At 44.0% G+C, this 16548-nt stretch overlaps 1 protein-coding gene across 1 annotated transcript; it reads left to right on the top strand.

Annotated features, from left to right (window-relative positions):
* The first annotated feature begins 324 nt into the window (after positions 1-324).
* Positions 325-10728, top strand: LOC114591567 (uncharacterized). Its single transcript, XM_028718736.2, has 5 exons — positions 325-1288; positions 4051-4327; positions 5597-5712; positions 7265-7500; positions 9469-10728. Exons 1-5 carry the CDS (start codon positions 472-474, stop codon positions 9649-9651), a joined length of 1629 nt encoding a protein of 542 aa, XP_028574569.2. The 5' UTR covers positions 325-471; the 3' UTR covers positions 9652-10728.
* The last annotated feature ends 5820 nt before the right edge of the window (positions 10729-16548 follow it).

A 16548-nucleotide genomic window follows, 5' to 3' on the forward strand; every position in this document is an offset into this window, starting at 1 on the left:
TCCAAAAGAGGGATGAAGCAGGTGACATTTTGGGGCTCCCTGGTTTTGCTTCCTTCTTCCTTTTTAAATCTATGACCACCTGTGGCTGCAACTACATGGGAGACTAGTTTGCTGAGTAGAACATGTGGGGGTTCTGGGATGTGGATGTTGGCATGTGTATAATAATATGATTGCCATAACAACTGACAACTCAGTTTTGCATCTCTCTGTGTTCAGCAAAGTGTCCAGTGAGGGTTTCCTCATCGGAGGTGCCTGGTTTATGCTTCTTTTTGTGTCACTGAAGGAATTGGAGGAGGGGAAAAGCGGAAGGTGTGTATGCAAGTGGGAGGTTAAAAAAAAAAGGCTTGTAAACAAGGGTGTGTCTTGCTACACTTAACTAGGCAGGAGCAGTGGGAAGCTGTGTGCTTGTCCCGGCAGGAATGGTCTCTGCTTCTTCTTGAGGTTGTTAATGTTTCCTCTTTGCTGAGGTGAATGGCTGGGGCTCAGAGGCACCCAAGAGATAGTAGCGCTATGCTCCTGAAAGACGGCGGAAGAATCCGTCGGGTGCACCTCTCTTCGTCCGTGGCAAATTCGATACAAGAGCTGTTGGAGCAGATAATATCTGAGCGGGATGCTTTAGGTCAAGCCCTGGCTTCTCTCTCGGCCGGACTGGCCAGGCTGGAGAAGCACCTGGAAGAGACGGACCGTCGGGTAGAAGCTCTGGAAACAAAGGTGGTGTCCACACAAAGCTGTGTTGTCAAACACTCCACTCTGATGAGGGAACTGGCAGTAGGGCGCCTGGTGGCCGACCGCAGGCTGGAGAGCCTAGAGAACAGAGTGCGAGCTCGGAACTTAAGGGTCACTGGTGTCCCAGCAGCTGTTGGAGATGTCAACCTCATTCCATACCTAGAAAATCTGATGCCAGCTGCCTTGGATTTAAATGGGAAAGAGGTTCCCATCTGCATTGAAAGTGCATACCGTCTCCCAGCAAAGCATGCCCACGAGGGTAGTGGCAGTACAGTGCTAATAACTCTCTCAGATGTACGCCATCGGGAGAGGATACTGAACGCACCGTGGGCTTCCCAGACAACAAAGTTCAACGGACACAAGGTATCCTTCTTTCCTGACCTCAGCCCTGCCACGTACGCCAGGCAGAAGCATTTCGTTGCACTCAAGCAACAGTTCCTGAAGGCAGGAGCTCGGGCTTACGTCTTGAGCCCTGCAAAGTTAAAGGTGGTGCACCAGGGAAAAACCTACATCTTCAAGGACAGCAAATCTGCAGCCCAGCTGCTGGATAAAATCCAACAAGGTAGCTGGTGAAAGGTTATGGTGAATAAGGATAAGTCTTGAAGGATAAATTGAAATCTGAGCCAGGAAGCTATGGCCCTTCTTTCTTACGATTGTGAATTTCACACTAGTGTGCAGCTTTGTTTTGGCTATCTCTGTCCCTTCTTTATTTTGAGTAAAAAGTAGTTAGTAACTGATACAAAGGAATGAAAACTAGCTAAGATTTACCATCACCGCAAGCCTTGTGAGGTATGCAATATCTTGGGATAGCTTCTGTAAAAGTTGTTTATTCTTGTGAAGGAAGGTTGCAGCATTTGGGACTCTTCAGTTTAGAGAAAAGGCAAGTAAGGTGGCTTTATTTATTTATTTTAATAAAATTTTTATTAGGGTTTTTACATTACAAAATAGCAAAGGAAAAAGAGGTGGCTTTATAGAAGTATGCATAGCATGGAAAAAACGGATAGAGAAAAGTTTTCCTCCCTTTCTCATAACACTAGAACTTGTGGAGATCCAGTGAAGCTGGATGTTGAAAGATTCAGGACAGATAAAAGAAAGCACTTCTTCATGCAGTGCATAGTTAAACTACAGAAGTGGTGATGGGTACCAACTTGGATGGCTTTGAAAGAGGATTAGACAAATTCATGGAGAAGTCTAGCAGTGGCTACTTTCTATGGTGACTGTGCTGTGTCTCCACAGTTTGAGGCCGCACTGCTTCTGAATACCAGTTGCTGAAAATCAGCAGCACATTTTGAAACATCTTCGGAATCTGGGGTCCCTTCCCTCTTTTGCCTCCCTCTTATCAAGGTGTGTTCTGTCTCACAAAATGTTACTGCAATTTCCGTCATCCCTGACTGTTGGTCATTCTGGTTGGGGCTCATGGGAACAGGAATCCCCCCCTCCCTGTCCACTGTTGAGTGAGCTGCACAGGACCTCTTGACCAGGGCTGGGGAACTGAGGGCCCACCAAATGTTAGATTCCTGTGCCTATTTCATTGCCTATTGGTAATAGCATGTAATGATATGATTAAAATGCTGTTTTACCAGAGAATATTGATATGACGGTTCACTCACTGATAGCTGGAATATTAGCTGTAACTACTAAATAGAACAAATATCAGTCTGCCTTCCCTGGAGAAAAGGCTCCTAAGAGTGTAGATATAGTTTATGGTTGAATTAGCTATTATCGTTAGAATTAAGGAAAGGGAGATTTAATGCATTTACTAAAAAAAATGAGCCTTTTCAGTGTCTACTGGAATGCTAAGAGTTTAGGATGATGTACAGCCTTAGGCACTATAAGGAGAATCATAAGGATAACTTTGTTTCCTATGGGAACATGTTTCCTATGGGAATAACAGCCTAGTGATAAACAAGCCAACGAATGAGAGTCCGTTTAGAGATACTAGCTATTCCATTTGGCTGCGAAGTTTGCATTATTTGTTACATTAGGTATATTGCATTATGCTTGTTGAACATGTGTGTTGTGAGTCAGCAAAATAAATTTTGAAAAAACCTGGGGGGATTTGGAAAAGGTATTGGGAAGAGGCAACAGAGGAACACCTAGCAGGCTCCCTCTGGACGGGTATGAGAAAGGTGGGAGAGAGAAAAGAGGATTCAGTTGTCACCTTTTCACTAACAGGTCTCCTGTGCGATAATAACAGTGTGAGTCGGTGCTGAATTTCTGCATTCACTAGCATAGAAATCCAATAAACTGGGGAGTGAAACGCATTTCTGAATTTTTGCCAGTTGTGTGGCTGATAAAAACACGATAGGCCAGCCTTCTAGACAGACCCTGACCACTGTGCTGGGGAAGAGGCATGGTGCAATATACATTCTTTTTATTAATGGCAGGTTGTCAGTGCCAGTTGCAGCTTTTGGAGAGCTCTCAGTCAAGTTATCATTAGTCCCCTGCCTCTTAGTACAGGCCCAACCTTCTCATTGTTTCAAGCTGCTGCTGTACTTCTTTTCATTGTTACTGTGTGCTCATCTGCCATGGTGTGAGCAAGCAGGCAGTTGTTTACTCTGCCCTCTGTAGGTGAGGAGCACAAGTGCAGAGCTCTTGGTTGGGGCCCATTTAAAGTGTGGCCCATGCCAGCCCACCTTTTTTCTTTGCCTGGTGTAAAATCAGAGTGGCAGCCCTTCTGAGTGCCAGGGCAAACAGTGAGGGAGTGCCATTGTGCTCATGCCCAGGTTGTGGGTTTACCAGTGGCATCTAGTTGGCCACTGCAGCAAATGGGACCCAGCAGAGCTCTTCCTGGAGGATGTACTGAAAATGTATAGAAGCAGGCTGAAGCATTAGTAGAACTTAATAGTTCTTAAGCTGCTTGGGCAGTTGCAACTTTTGGGCTCAGCCTACCCAGCTCCAGCAGGTATCGTAAAGACTTGGAGAATATCACTGATGCAGGGACAAACTTGAAGTAGCTAATGTTGAGCAAGATGGGGTATCTTGGGTTCTCTGAACCTCTCAGCAAAAGGACTAGGTTTCTGCGGTACAAAATCAGAAGAGGTTTTGGGGATATACGGTTCCCACACTGAACCTGGATCAAAGCACCACTACCCAGTGGGATCATTTTTTTATTTATTTGGAGTATGCATGCTGTTACAGAGAAGGCCACATGCCCAAAGAGAGGCTACTCTGGATACAGCCTCCTTAATTTTTCCTGACCCTTTCACCATTGTAATCCTGCAATTTGAGTTGCTGTATAGAGTTCACCTGTTTCCTTGCCCGTGTTCAAATTCTCTGATCCTAGTGGTTCTCTTCCTTCCTTTCTGTCTCAAACTCTTTCAGAAAAGATGACTATGACTTTGATCCGCAACAGGCTGGGGCTGCTGGTCTTAGGAGTCCTTGTCACCTTCGTCCTCTACCTGTTGCTGCCGGCAATCCAGCATGAGAGATTCACATCCTCGGTAGACATCCCCAAGCCACGGGCTATGGAGGAAGAAATGAATAAGGGTCAAGGCACGGGCAACATCACCATCTTGACAGGGACAGTCCTGCAAAACCCCTCTGTTTTCTTTAGAGAAGCTGTACAGGTACAGAAAGATGGGCCACCCTTCACTGAAAGGTAAGCCCCCCCCCCCCCCCGAACTCTGACTGTAATGAGATAAAATGGCCCTTGTCACCTTAAATAATAAACAAGTTCCATGGCAGCCTGTCCATACTGACAGTTTGCAACTGCATCAGCTTAGGTTATGATTCTAGTAGTGTGTCCTCATGCAATAATCAGACAACTAGAGACAAAACAAATTTTGACAAATTGTTCTTCCTTTGATCCAGCAGTGCATTCTGTGTCTCTGCAGATACGCAAGTGCTTGTTGACTAAACCAAGATGGCTGTTATCCAAAGCATATTTGAATTAAAACTATCCTGGTAGCTGCACTTCTGTTGATAAAAATGATCCTTCAGCGCTTGGGAGAATAAATACATTTTGGCTTTTCAGTTACTTTTCCACTCAGAGGTGCCAAAAGATGACTGTTACGATGGTGAAGTATCCAGATCTAGACTTTACCTCTGGATCAGCTGTTTCACAGATCTTTTTGTTCTTTCCAGCAAAGTGCAGAAAGGTTCAAGATAGCAATAGCCTGCTGAGTCTTGCTGGTGCTGAAGTTTTCCTCCTTTGTTTGTTGTGCTAACCTTTTGGACTTTTCAGATGGTAGCTTTATTGTGCAAGTCCTACTACGTTATTGCAGAAGATCCAAACACCTTTTTCCTCAGCTAGCACATTTGTTGTAAAGAATCTCATTTTCCCAGCTGGCAAGAACAATATTTCAGCACTAAAGAGATAGATAGATGCCACCCTTGTCAGATCCCAAAGCAACTAGATAATTTTATGGAAAGCTGCCAGTTCCCAAAGTTTTGTAAACTATTACCTCAGATGAGGAAATTCTTTCTCTTTCCAATATTTCACTAACAAAATCCTTGCTGTTAGTCATATAATGTAATAATTTCTCACTTTCTTTGACATGAGTTCTTATTGGTGAGCGCTGGTGACATCAATGGTGACGATCTGCAATCCTCATTCCCAATACCCACACCTATAAAATATTTTACTTTCATTTTTCTGTGTTGAAGAACCTGAGTACTGTTTACTATGCCACTGTATCTTAAATATGTGTATATCCTTTGCTGCAGTCCTGTGTTACTGTGTGAACTCTCTTCCTCATTTACATTAAATTCTAGGCTGTGTGCAGCTCACAAGCGCTGGAGTGTATATACCCTCCCTTTCAGAAAATCTGTACTGCTTTCCCACCCCCATCCAGGCTATCATTACTTCTGTGTTTGTTGTTTGTTTCTTCATTCGCAAATAGACTATACACTCTGTTTCCTTTCCCAGGTTGGCAGTGATCTTCCTGCATGGTCAGTCCTTCAATTCCAAAAAATGGGAAGAATTGGGGACACTAGCTTTACTCTCTGAGAATGGATATCGTGCAATAGCCATTGATTTGCCTGGTGAGAATAAGCTGCAGACTTACCCATGTTGGAGCTTTATGTGCTCTTGCAGTTCATCAGGGAGAAATAACATAAAAATGTGTGTATCTAACTTCATCACTGGCACTTTAGTTGACAGTGAGCAAAGGTATAAGAAAAAGCACCACTTACTGTGTTCACTGAACTACTCCCACATAACTGGGGCAGGGGTAAAGGTTTGGCGTGTATGGGTGTTAGGGGAGAGGTAGTATAGTGGTACCTCGGGTTACAAACGCTTCGGATTACAAACTCCGCTAACCTGGAAGTAGTACCTCGGGTTGCAAACTTTGCCCCAGGATGAGAATGGAAATTGTGCACCGCCAACGGGAGGCCTTATTAGCAAAAGCATACCTCAGGTTAAGAACGGACCTCCAGAATACTGCTGACTGGCAAATGGCCACCTAGAAGATCTTCCATGAGGCCACCAGATTCCAATGATGCTTTCAGTGTTCTTTGATCTTAGGACCCTAGATGCTGTTGGACTACAGCTCCCATCATTTCAGGGTGCTGTGAAGTCTGTGACGAGTGAGACAAGGGGAAACTGCACTGCCCGTCTTTCTTGGATATATTCTTTCAGGCCACACTGTTCACTAGAGGGCAATGCTTGGTCCCTGCTCTGGGATTCTTTGTCATAGTTACTCATTGCCTTGGAGATGTGACAGAACTAGCTTAGATAAGTTTGGCTTGCATTAGAGCACAAGGTGGCTGCTAATTAGCAGTAAGCAGTGACCTATGAGTTGAAGGTGCTTTTTGCTTAGTGGTGTAAATTTTAGACAGATCGCTGCATCTTTTCCAAAAGAAGCCAGAAGCAATTGCTAGTAAGTTCAGGTTGAAAATTAGTTGGTTTAGCAGCAAAGCCATGTAGTTATCTCTCCTTGAATGTTCAGCTTCCTTGAGTCTTCGTTTCATAGGAGCTAAACTCAGCTCTGCATTTTGCAGCAAACCTCAGTCCTAGTGGGGTGATTTCTACCCCCACCCCACACACTTAATGCTAGTGCAGGTTCTTTAAATGACAATGATGCTTAGCATTCATAATCACTACATTTTTGAGAGAAGGAATCAAATATGTTGGTAATTCCTACAATAGCACTGTAAGGTAATTCAGTAATATTGCTCCCATAATACTGAGAGGCTGTGACTTGCAGGAGACCACCTTATAGATAACTTGGTTGATTTGAAATGGGAGGCGCTTGGCTCATGGCTCACCCTCTTAACCACTAAGTAACTAAAGAAACCACCACTGGCAAAGATCAATTAACTCTGTCTCTGCAACCTTCCTAAGACCCTGGTTGTCCACAGGATTGGACAGAGGAAAACCATGCTATTGAGGAAAGAACCTAGATCTGTGTGCTTAACAAAATGACAGTGGCCTGAGCTTGTGCAAGGCATAGTTTTCTTCACTTTGGGCAATGGGGATCGGTTGGTAAAGTTAGTAGCTGGAATCAGTCTCATGTTTTGCCACCAGTGCATGTTGATTGTTGCCTCTGTGTGTCCTGGCTGTCTAATTACCCCAGTTCCTTCTGTTTCTCAACAGGCTATGGGGAGTCCCCAAGCTCCAGCACTGTTGAGACAGCACAAGGCCGTGTTGCTTTCCTGCAGCAAGTCTTCAAGGAGTTGGGACTCCAGCAGCCTGTTTTGATAAGCTCTTCCATGAGTGGTCGCTATTCTATTCCGTTCCTTCTGGCTAGTGGGGAGCAGCTGAAGGGCTTTGTGCCCATTGCACCTGTGGGCACCAAGGACTTCACTACTCAGCAGTATCAGCAGGTCAAGGTAAGAGAGAGGGAGCTGTGTCATGGTGTCCCTTCTAACGTTGTGGCCTGGAGCTCATTTGATAAAGATATCATGGGGGCAAGTCTTAGCACACGATTCTAGTGGTGGAGCAGAAAAAGTGAATGTCAGCCTAGTCTTCGTTCACAAGTGCATCTCTCATGCTTTGAAGGGAACCTGTGTAAAACCAATAATGTGTACACACAGCAGGTACAGAATTTGGCATAACACCTGGCATCCCAGGGAAGCTGACCTTCACTGTTTAGAAGGAAGCTTTAGGCCTGCTTGACTTTTTTTGCGGGGGGTGGGGCGGGATGGAATACATACTGGATTAAGGATAAGAAATGTCGGGAAAATAACAGAGTTCAGTAACTTTGAACAGCTTCCAGGCTTTTCTGCCTCCTTGGGTTTTAGTTAACCATCTTTACTCAGAGTAGATCCATTGAAATCAATGCTTATGACTGACATTGTTTATTATTTTTAAAGGTTCTACTCTGAGTAAAAGTTAGTTTAATACAGCCTCTTGTCTCTGTTCCTGGTTAGTCATCTTTCCCACCATTCCATTCTGTCTCTGCCTTTTGCTGCCTCAGTATTAACTCTTCTGTACAGTGGTACCTCGGGTTAAGAACTTAATTCGTTCCAGAGGTCCGTTCTTAACCTGAAACTATTCTTAACCTGAAGCACCACTTTAGCTAATGGGGCATCCCGCTGCTGCCGCGCCGCCGGAGCACAATTTCTATTCTCATCCTGAAGCAAAGTTCTTAACCCGAGGTAATATTACTGGGTTAGCAGAGTCTGTAACCTGAAGTGTATGTAACCTGAAGTGTATGTAACCCAAGGTACCACTGTATATGGAAACAGTTTCTCTAGGTATGGAAATGTATGCTCTCTTGTTTCACCCGCCTGATTCTGGGTGCAGCGCTTCTGCAGAGCAGAAGGTGCATAGGACTCCACCCAGATTACAATGAGAACAGGATTCTTCTCTCAGTTGCACTGGCCTACCTACTCCTGACAGCAAGAGGCAGCCACTGTGGTTTCCGTCAGGTGTTGCAGACAACATTACTGACCACTGGCCGTGCTGACTGGGGCTTATGGGAGATGTCGTCCACAGCATCTGGAGGGCACCTCATTTGCTACTCCTGTACATCTTTCTTCTGTGCCAACACGTTTTGTACATTTAGTCCCTTTAGTCAGTTACAAATAAAGCCTTTTACAAAACAAGTCGCTCCTCACATGAGCATGCAGTCATGTAAGTTTGTAATAATGTATTCCTTTGGGAGATACTTAGTTCCCAACATCCTCTTCTGCCTGAAGGTCTCTAGGTAGACTTTCTTCTGTGCATCTTGGCAACAGGCACACTTGTTGAATCAGATTTATTTGGTGTACATTGAAATGCATAATTAGGAAGCAGATGTGGAGCTTTGCAAAAGTGAAGTGATGATGAGTGTTGCTAGGCATAGCAATCACCCTGGCTTCATAACCACAAAAGAAAGAAGCTGGTGGAAATAAGCCCTGGGGCCGGTTGCTTGGCCATTGTGTTAGTCCAGATGATGTGTACAGCATGGTATGTAGCTGACCATATGGGACAGTAGTGCATCAAACACTGGCTGTCCTATCTCAATTAACTCCTACCAAGATGATGATCGGCCCCTATAACCTTTTCACTTTCAGCTAAAATGGATATTATAAGGGTGCATAGCCTTATAGTAGTTTTCAATCTGTTGCTCTTTAATGTTCTGATTTATGTGTGCTTTTGTATGTCACCTTGAGCACTTGCTTTGGCTGGAAAGGAAGCCCAGAAATGTTACAAAAACATTTCCAGCAGAGCTTTCAAAGAAGTGCCCACAAGTGCCCATACACAAAAGTATGGCATTTCTTCATCCACAGTGCTCCAGGGATTGTACTTCCCATGCTCACTTCCACCAGGCCCATTGGAACATTACTGACGTGTTAATGTTTTGATCTCTCTAGATTCCAACGTTGATTATCTATGGAGAGCGTGATACTGGCTTGGGCACTCAGTCTCTTCAGAGCCTTCAACAGATTCCCAAATCCAGAGTTGTCATGCTCCTTGGAGCTGGCCATGCCTGTTACCTTGATAAGCCTCAGGAGTTCCACAAAGCACTCCTGAACTTCCTCGGGGAGCTGAAGTGATTGTGGTACTCTGTATATCTGCCCTGCCCTGCCGATCTCTTCCGGGAAAAGAATTAAGACTGAACCTTTGCCATGTTGCTGGGGTGCTGTGTGTTTGAATCTGTTTCTCCATATTTAAAAGGGCTGTAGGACTTGCTGACTGTTGACAGGGAATTGCTTCTCCCTGCTTGCTCTTGAGGCTGCTTTTGTTACGACTGCTCCAGGCTTGACTGTCTGAATCCTGCAGAAATATTGGAACAAGGCTACATGGAGCAGAGTGGCACCGTTTTCAAGCTATTTGTTGTGACTGTGCCTGGAGAACTTGATCTGCACATCGCTGTCAGCCTCTCGCCCCATTTTTAAGAACTGATCCCTCTGGACAATGATGCAACTTCAGCACCAGTTTCTTCTTTCAGGAGCACAAGCAGCCCATGTTACATCGAGGCCGCACTTCTCCATCATCAGCTGACTACTTCAACTGGTGTGTACACTCCTGTTTTAAGGATTGAGTGTTTTCTACGTGTATGTTGTTTTACTGCTCTCCTCTTTCTTGGAAGGGATCTCTTCAAATTTGCCCATCGGTGGAAGGCAACTAAGTGGGCTGCCGTGCTGAATTGTGGCACCCACCCCAAAAAGATGAAGAGAGTGTGTGTCCTTGTTTGGAAGATCTGAACAGGAACAAACCACAGAAAACACTAACATATATGAAATTGGCCAGGAGGCCTTTGCGGGACTTGGGGGAATTCTTTTTCTTTCTTTTCTCCCCCCCCCCCCCTTCTTTTCTTTTCTTTGGAAAAAGCACTATGTTTAAATGTCTGTTCCATTTAACTTTTGGTGATAATTGTGATGCCTTGGGAACCCAGCTGTAACAAGTTGGCTGGTTGTGGGTGATTTTGTTTTGTTAGTGTTACATAGATGATCACCCAAGAAAGAGGAGGTGCGGGACAGAGGGAAAACGATGCTACAAGGTTTTCAGGGAATGTAGCCCATATGTCAGGGTTGTGGCCGATTGCTTCTATTTGGTGTCATAAGCTGTTTAGGGATACTTTTTTTTAGCGTTGCACAACTGCTATGGGTCAATAAATAATTTGTACAGATCTTGTTGGATGTATGTGTACACACACATGCTAGGTAGAGACTGGGGGGAGCAAGAAAGTCTTGCCTTGAAGCAGCATACAGTCATACCTTGGGTTGCGAACGTGATCTGTGCAGGAGACATGTTCACAACCCGCAGCGTTCGCAACCCACAGCGCCACGTCTGTGCACGCGTGTGATGCAATTCGGCGCTTCTGCGCATGCGCGTGATGTCATTTTGTGTTTCTGCGCATGCACAAGCGCCAAAACCCAGAAGTAACCCGTTCTGGTACTTCTGGGTTCGGCACAGTCCACAACCTAAAAACGCGCAACTCGCAGCGTTTGCAACCTGAGGTATAATTGTACATGCTTATTTGCTAGTTGTCATAGAAGATGGCAATTTCCCCTATACATTCCTGTGTGTTGGGGTCAGCTTACTCTCTGCTCCTCCATGTGAGCAAATGTAGCTTGATCTATTCTTAGCTGATAACAGGATCCCTCCCCCTCCAACTCAGAGGATGCTCAACCTCTGAAGACTTTTCCAAATTAAGACTAAGAGGCCTCCCTGTTGCCAAAGACTTCAAAGCACCTACTACAAAGGAGCCACTGCCTTTGGCTTTATGATGCCTCACAAATTAAAAGCCTGATAACAGCTCTTGGGCATATTGGTGATACTACTACAACACAACTACTAAGCATGCCCCCCCCTCTAAGAAGACTTCACATGCCTTTTTAAAGCAACATCCCACCTCAAGTATTGTAAACTTGCACTAAACGTTAATAAATTCCCCTTAAAATGTGTTCAGGTGATTGCCATCCTAATTCCTTTGCACACCGAACTGTTCAAGTTGAATTTATTTTAACTGCTGAGACGAATGAAATGAAAGGTTCTCCTTTGAGATGAAAGCAATTTAGTTGCCTACTAAGACACAGCAAACGTATGTTCAGGCATCTGTGAGTAGAATATCATCAGTGGGGTCTGAGAGTTTTGTAGATGACGTGTCACGGTGCAGACTGTGAGTGGTTTGAAAGCTAACAGTACAAAGTAGTAGGTAGCTGTCCTTTATAGAGCAAAGAATAGATCTGTCTGGTGAGTTTCTGCTTTGAAAACTAAATTCCATTGCTGAGCCCCTGCGAAGTAGGGACACTACAGAGATAGTTCTTGCTAACTTTCAGGTCTAAGTGCTGGTGTTAGTTTAGCATGGTGTCTATCCTATCCTAGTTCTTTAAGAGCCAATGGCCTGTCTTTGGGTCTCTCATTCATCTAGCACCTTCATGCGTTTCCAGCTGACTCCTACTCACCTTTTATGGGTGACTATTTCTGGTTGTGGTACAAGTACTCATACTTGAAAAGAGATACTGATGGAGTGAATGTGCTGCACATTAGGATTGCATCTGCCTCACAGCCTCACTGGAAGTGGTGTACTCTTTGAGGGATGGTGAAATTATAATTTACTGTGAGTAAAATGGACTATTACTTAATGGCTCTAGGACTTCTTATTTGCAAAATGACATGGATGGGAATTGCCTTCTGCACTTTGGCTCTTACTCATAGAGACAGCCTAGAACTGGAAAGAATGCCAAGATTCAAAGGAGCACGGAGGGGGGCAGGGTTAAATGGCACCAGATGCTCAAGATAATTATTAAAATGCTAGTTAGGCAACAGTGCACAGGATACAAAGTCCAACACTTCATTTTCTTTCCTGCACATTTGATAACTATTTTACCAAGCCAGATTCCAGTTAGGAACATGGAATGCTAGGAGCAAAATAATGGATAGAGTGCCTGCTTTGGATATTACATGACAATGTTTGCTGTATAAAATCAGTGCTTTTAAATGATGGTGTGTATTTGACAACATACAATGGATGCAAACTGTAGCCAGTTACAGCTCATTGCCATGACATGTGTCTACTTCATGCTTTTCTGTGTTTACTGCTGCAAGCACAATAAAATCTGGAGCCGGAAGCACATCCCGGTGGATGTGCAGTATGAATACACATGCTGACCAGCTCCACTGGCCAATTGTGTATCTCCTGTACACATGCAAATCTGTCTATCTGCTACAAAAATATGAATTGGCCCTTAAAAACATGGCCTTTTTAGTATGTAACAGAAAAAGTATAAGCTTAATTTTATAACTTAGTTTTTTTTAGAAACTTAGAACACAACCCTTGCATAAATGGGGAGATTCCTGTAATAAATGACGTTCCTAGGATTCTTTAGGAGAAGCCACAACAGTTCACTGTTATAAAACCAACAAATACATTTCAAGAATAGTCCTAAAAGTGATTAGCATCCACTCTGGTTTTCAGAGTAATTCTCTTCTACGCTCAAGCTTTAAGCCATTCCTCCTACTTTGAGTTGTTGGCCAGGAGTAATATAAGAGCTAAAATCCAGATGATATTTCCAGGGAAGGATTCTCACTCAGAAGTGGGGTTGTTGGTAGAGAAGGCTCCAACATGCTCCTTGAAACAGAGTCCTCAGCCAGTCTGCTGCTGCAGCTCTTCGTCATTCACCTAGATGGAATTCACCTAGATGGAAAATGCTTCAGTCTGCCCCCTGGATCTTCTGAGTAAGTATCCTAAGTGAACTGCACACCTACAAAAGGCAGCAGCAAAGCCTTGTTGGAGGAAGAGGGTGGCTAGTCCTGAGAGTCCCAAACAGTGTTACAAGACTCCTGCCTCTGGCTCTCAGGAACCCTAAATAGAAGCACTCCCGTTAGGGGCTGGGGATATGTACTATTATAGTTTACTGACTCGACTGGAACGGTCATCACATTGATAGATCAAGTATCTTCACTATGCAGATGGTTTGCATATGCTAACATTGATTTTAGTCAGCCACGTAAGGAACCAACTGAAACTCTTAACTTTTAACAACTGTTTTCATAAATTGGGATAGAAGCTTAGTGTTACTTAACTTTTGCCATCCTGCCTACGTCAGGTTCAGTAATATGCAGAAACTTCAATGCCTGCAAATGGGACATGAGCCCATATTCTCTTTGTGATTAACATACCGAACAAACATCTCTGTTATTTTAGCAACCAACAAAACTTGGAAAGAGATGGCCCTGCCTAAAACTATTTTATACTTGTTATAGTCCTCTGCTTTCCATTGCCACTTCCTCCTCTTCAGGGCATTGCTCTTAACTAGTTCAGCATGTAACAAAGAGGAGCTGCTGGAGATAAACTTATTCAGTGGCTTACAATAGTGCAATGTGTAAAAATGAAATAGGAGTAATTGCTCAAGGGAGCGTTGACCCTGAGCAGGGAAGATAATGGTGGTGTATTTGAATCTGAATGACAATAAGCCTTGAGTAAGGTTTTTAACATTTGAGGTGTTACTCTTCTCAATGGAAATCTGATAGAAGATAATACTACACATAAAAGGAGCACGTTGACCCTCAGAGGAATGAAAAACATAGTATCACATATAACCTGGCTATTGAATCTGTAAATGGCTAATTAAGAGCTAGTTAAGTGGGATCACCATTTTTATTCAGGCTTCTGAAAGAACTGTATATGCTTGCAATCAGTGGGAAACACCTGCCTTTTCTACACTAGTAGCTTGCAATGCCAGCATAGATGTGCTACATAGGATGGGTGAGAATGTATTTCTTTATCAACAGATAAAATGCTATCTTTGTTCTTGCTATGCCTGCTGCACCCAGCACTAGAAATCTTACACTCTGTGGATATGCAATATTTGTCAGATTGGATTTGCTACATATTATTTGTTCTACCTGGTGTTTCAAGCACCCTGAACAACATGAAATGAATGAGAATTGCAAGCAGCTGTACCCTTCCAGAGAAATAGAACTTTTAAGAGGCCTGCGCAGACCCACCCACCCAATGGAACTGGAAATTGGGCGCTGTGTGAACATGACTCTTTAGAACAAACACTCAGTCTTGCACACAGCGAGTATGGGATGACACTTAAAATTCAGAGCATGGCACAGCAAGTGCTGCAGTACTGAGTGAGGACAGTGACCTCAAGAGGTTCTGGGAAACACAACATGCAACCATAATGAATTTGGGAAGCTGCCTGAGAACTTAGGGTAATAGAGAGGATATGCACTGTCATAGCTATAGTGCCATCAAAGCACTTCGGCTGTGCAACATTCATTTGAAGATCTAGTGAAGATCTGCAAGGACCTCTGCCCTTCCTGGCTGATTAAAGCCATGGTGTGGAAAGTCAGGTCCAGGGTATTACAAATGCATCATTGCACGATGTGGTGGGGCCAACCATGCTTAAAGAGGCAGTGTTGCAGCCACTGCTTTAAAAGTTATCCTGGAGCCAGTGATGTGTGATGACTACTAGCCAGTTGCCAAAAACCTTTTTGAGGGGAAGGCGGTGGCAGAGCAACCACAAGTGTTGCCGGATGACACTAGTTATCTAGATCAACTTCAATCTGAGTTTAGATCTGGTTTTGGGACTGCGTAGGCCTTGATCACCGCAATGGATGATCTGTATTAGGAGGGGGGCAGGAAGTACAACCTTCTCAGTAGCTTTCGATACCATTGACAATGGTATCCTCTGATTGTGGGATGCGTATCGGAGGCACTGTTCTACAGTGGTTCTATTCCTACCTGCACAGTCAAGTGCAGACAGTACCATTTGGAGAGTGCTCTTCAGCTCCCTGACACCTGTGCCATGGTATTCCACAAGGCACTGTGTTGTCCCCAGGACTGCTTAACATTTATTTGAAGCTGTTAGGAGTGGTCATTAACAACTTTGGAGCACAGTGCCATAGGGATGCTGATGACATGCAGCTCTATTTGTCCATAACATCTGACTCAGGAGAGCCTGTGCAAGCCCTGGACCAGTGTCTTAATGCAGTGGTTGACTGGATGAGGGCCCTGAGAAGACATATGGGGAGGTAGTGCCTATGTCCAGAAGATAGGCCAGCTGCCTGTTGTGGATGGGGTTGCATCCCCCCCAAAGGAGCAGGTGTATATCTTGGAGGTACTCATAGATACATTCAAGTGACCTCTGTGGCTAGGAGTCCATTTTGCCAGTTTCATCTGGTACACCAGCTGCAGCCATATGAGAAACTTATAGGAAACGTAAAGGAAACTTAACTATCCATGTTAAACAACAGTGTGGATGAGCCCAGAGTCTAGGCACCAATATTCCCTTCCTGCTGATTATCTCTATGGTACGGGCAATGGTTGAAAGAACAAGGAGTACAGGAGGGCTTGCAGATTGACTGGGGTAACTGAAAGGAAGATGTGTCTAGTGCAGACATTTTGGCCATTTTAAGTGCACCAATCTCTGCTTCATAAAGTTCAATTTATAAATAATTTAGGAGAGAGAGTTGAAGTGTCACAAGGAATTACATCTCAAAGGGTTATGTACTGTGAAAACCATTATGCATTAAATATATGCAGTAGGAGTTTATTGTGGGTTGTTGTGCTCAATAAGGAAAAGTAGGCTTTCCACCTGCCTTCCAGGGACATAAGAACTGCATCTGGAAATGTATGCAGCAATACTTTTCTTTTTGTGAAGTGTTACTAGTGTAATATTGGCTATACACAGATGAGAAGGTAGTTGATGTAGTGGCTAAAAATGTGGGCTGTGAACCAGGAAGTTCTCAATTAAAATGTAGCATCAACCATGAGTTGGCTAGATTTTATTACATTTGGCAAGCCAGTTAATACCCCCTCAACCTTCATTTGCAATCAGGCAAAGTACCGGTATGCTCTGAAGGAGGTGGATTTGGACAAGAAAGAGGTTTAAGGGGACCAGTGTGACTGCTTAAAGTCCCTTAATGATCAGTGACCACCCACACCTTTTTAAAGGGGAAATTACAGATAAAACGTTTGGAAAAGCTATGAAATA

This window comes from Podarcis muralis, chromosome 2 (assembly GCF_964188315.1).
Source record: "Podarcis muralis chromosome 2, rPodMur119.hap1.1, whole genome shotgun sequence".
In the NCBI taxonomy this organism is placed as follows: Eukaryota; Metazoa; Chordata; class Lepidosauria; order Squamata; family Lacertidae; genus Podarcis; species Podarcis muralis.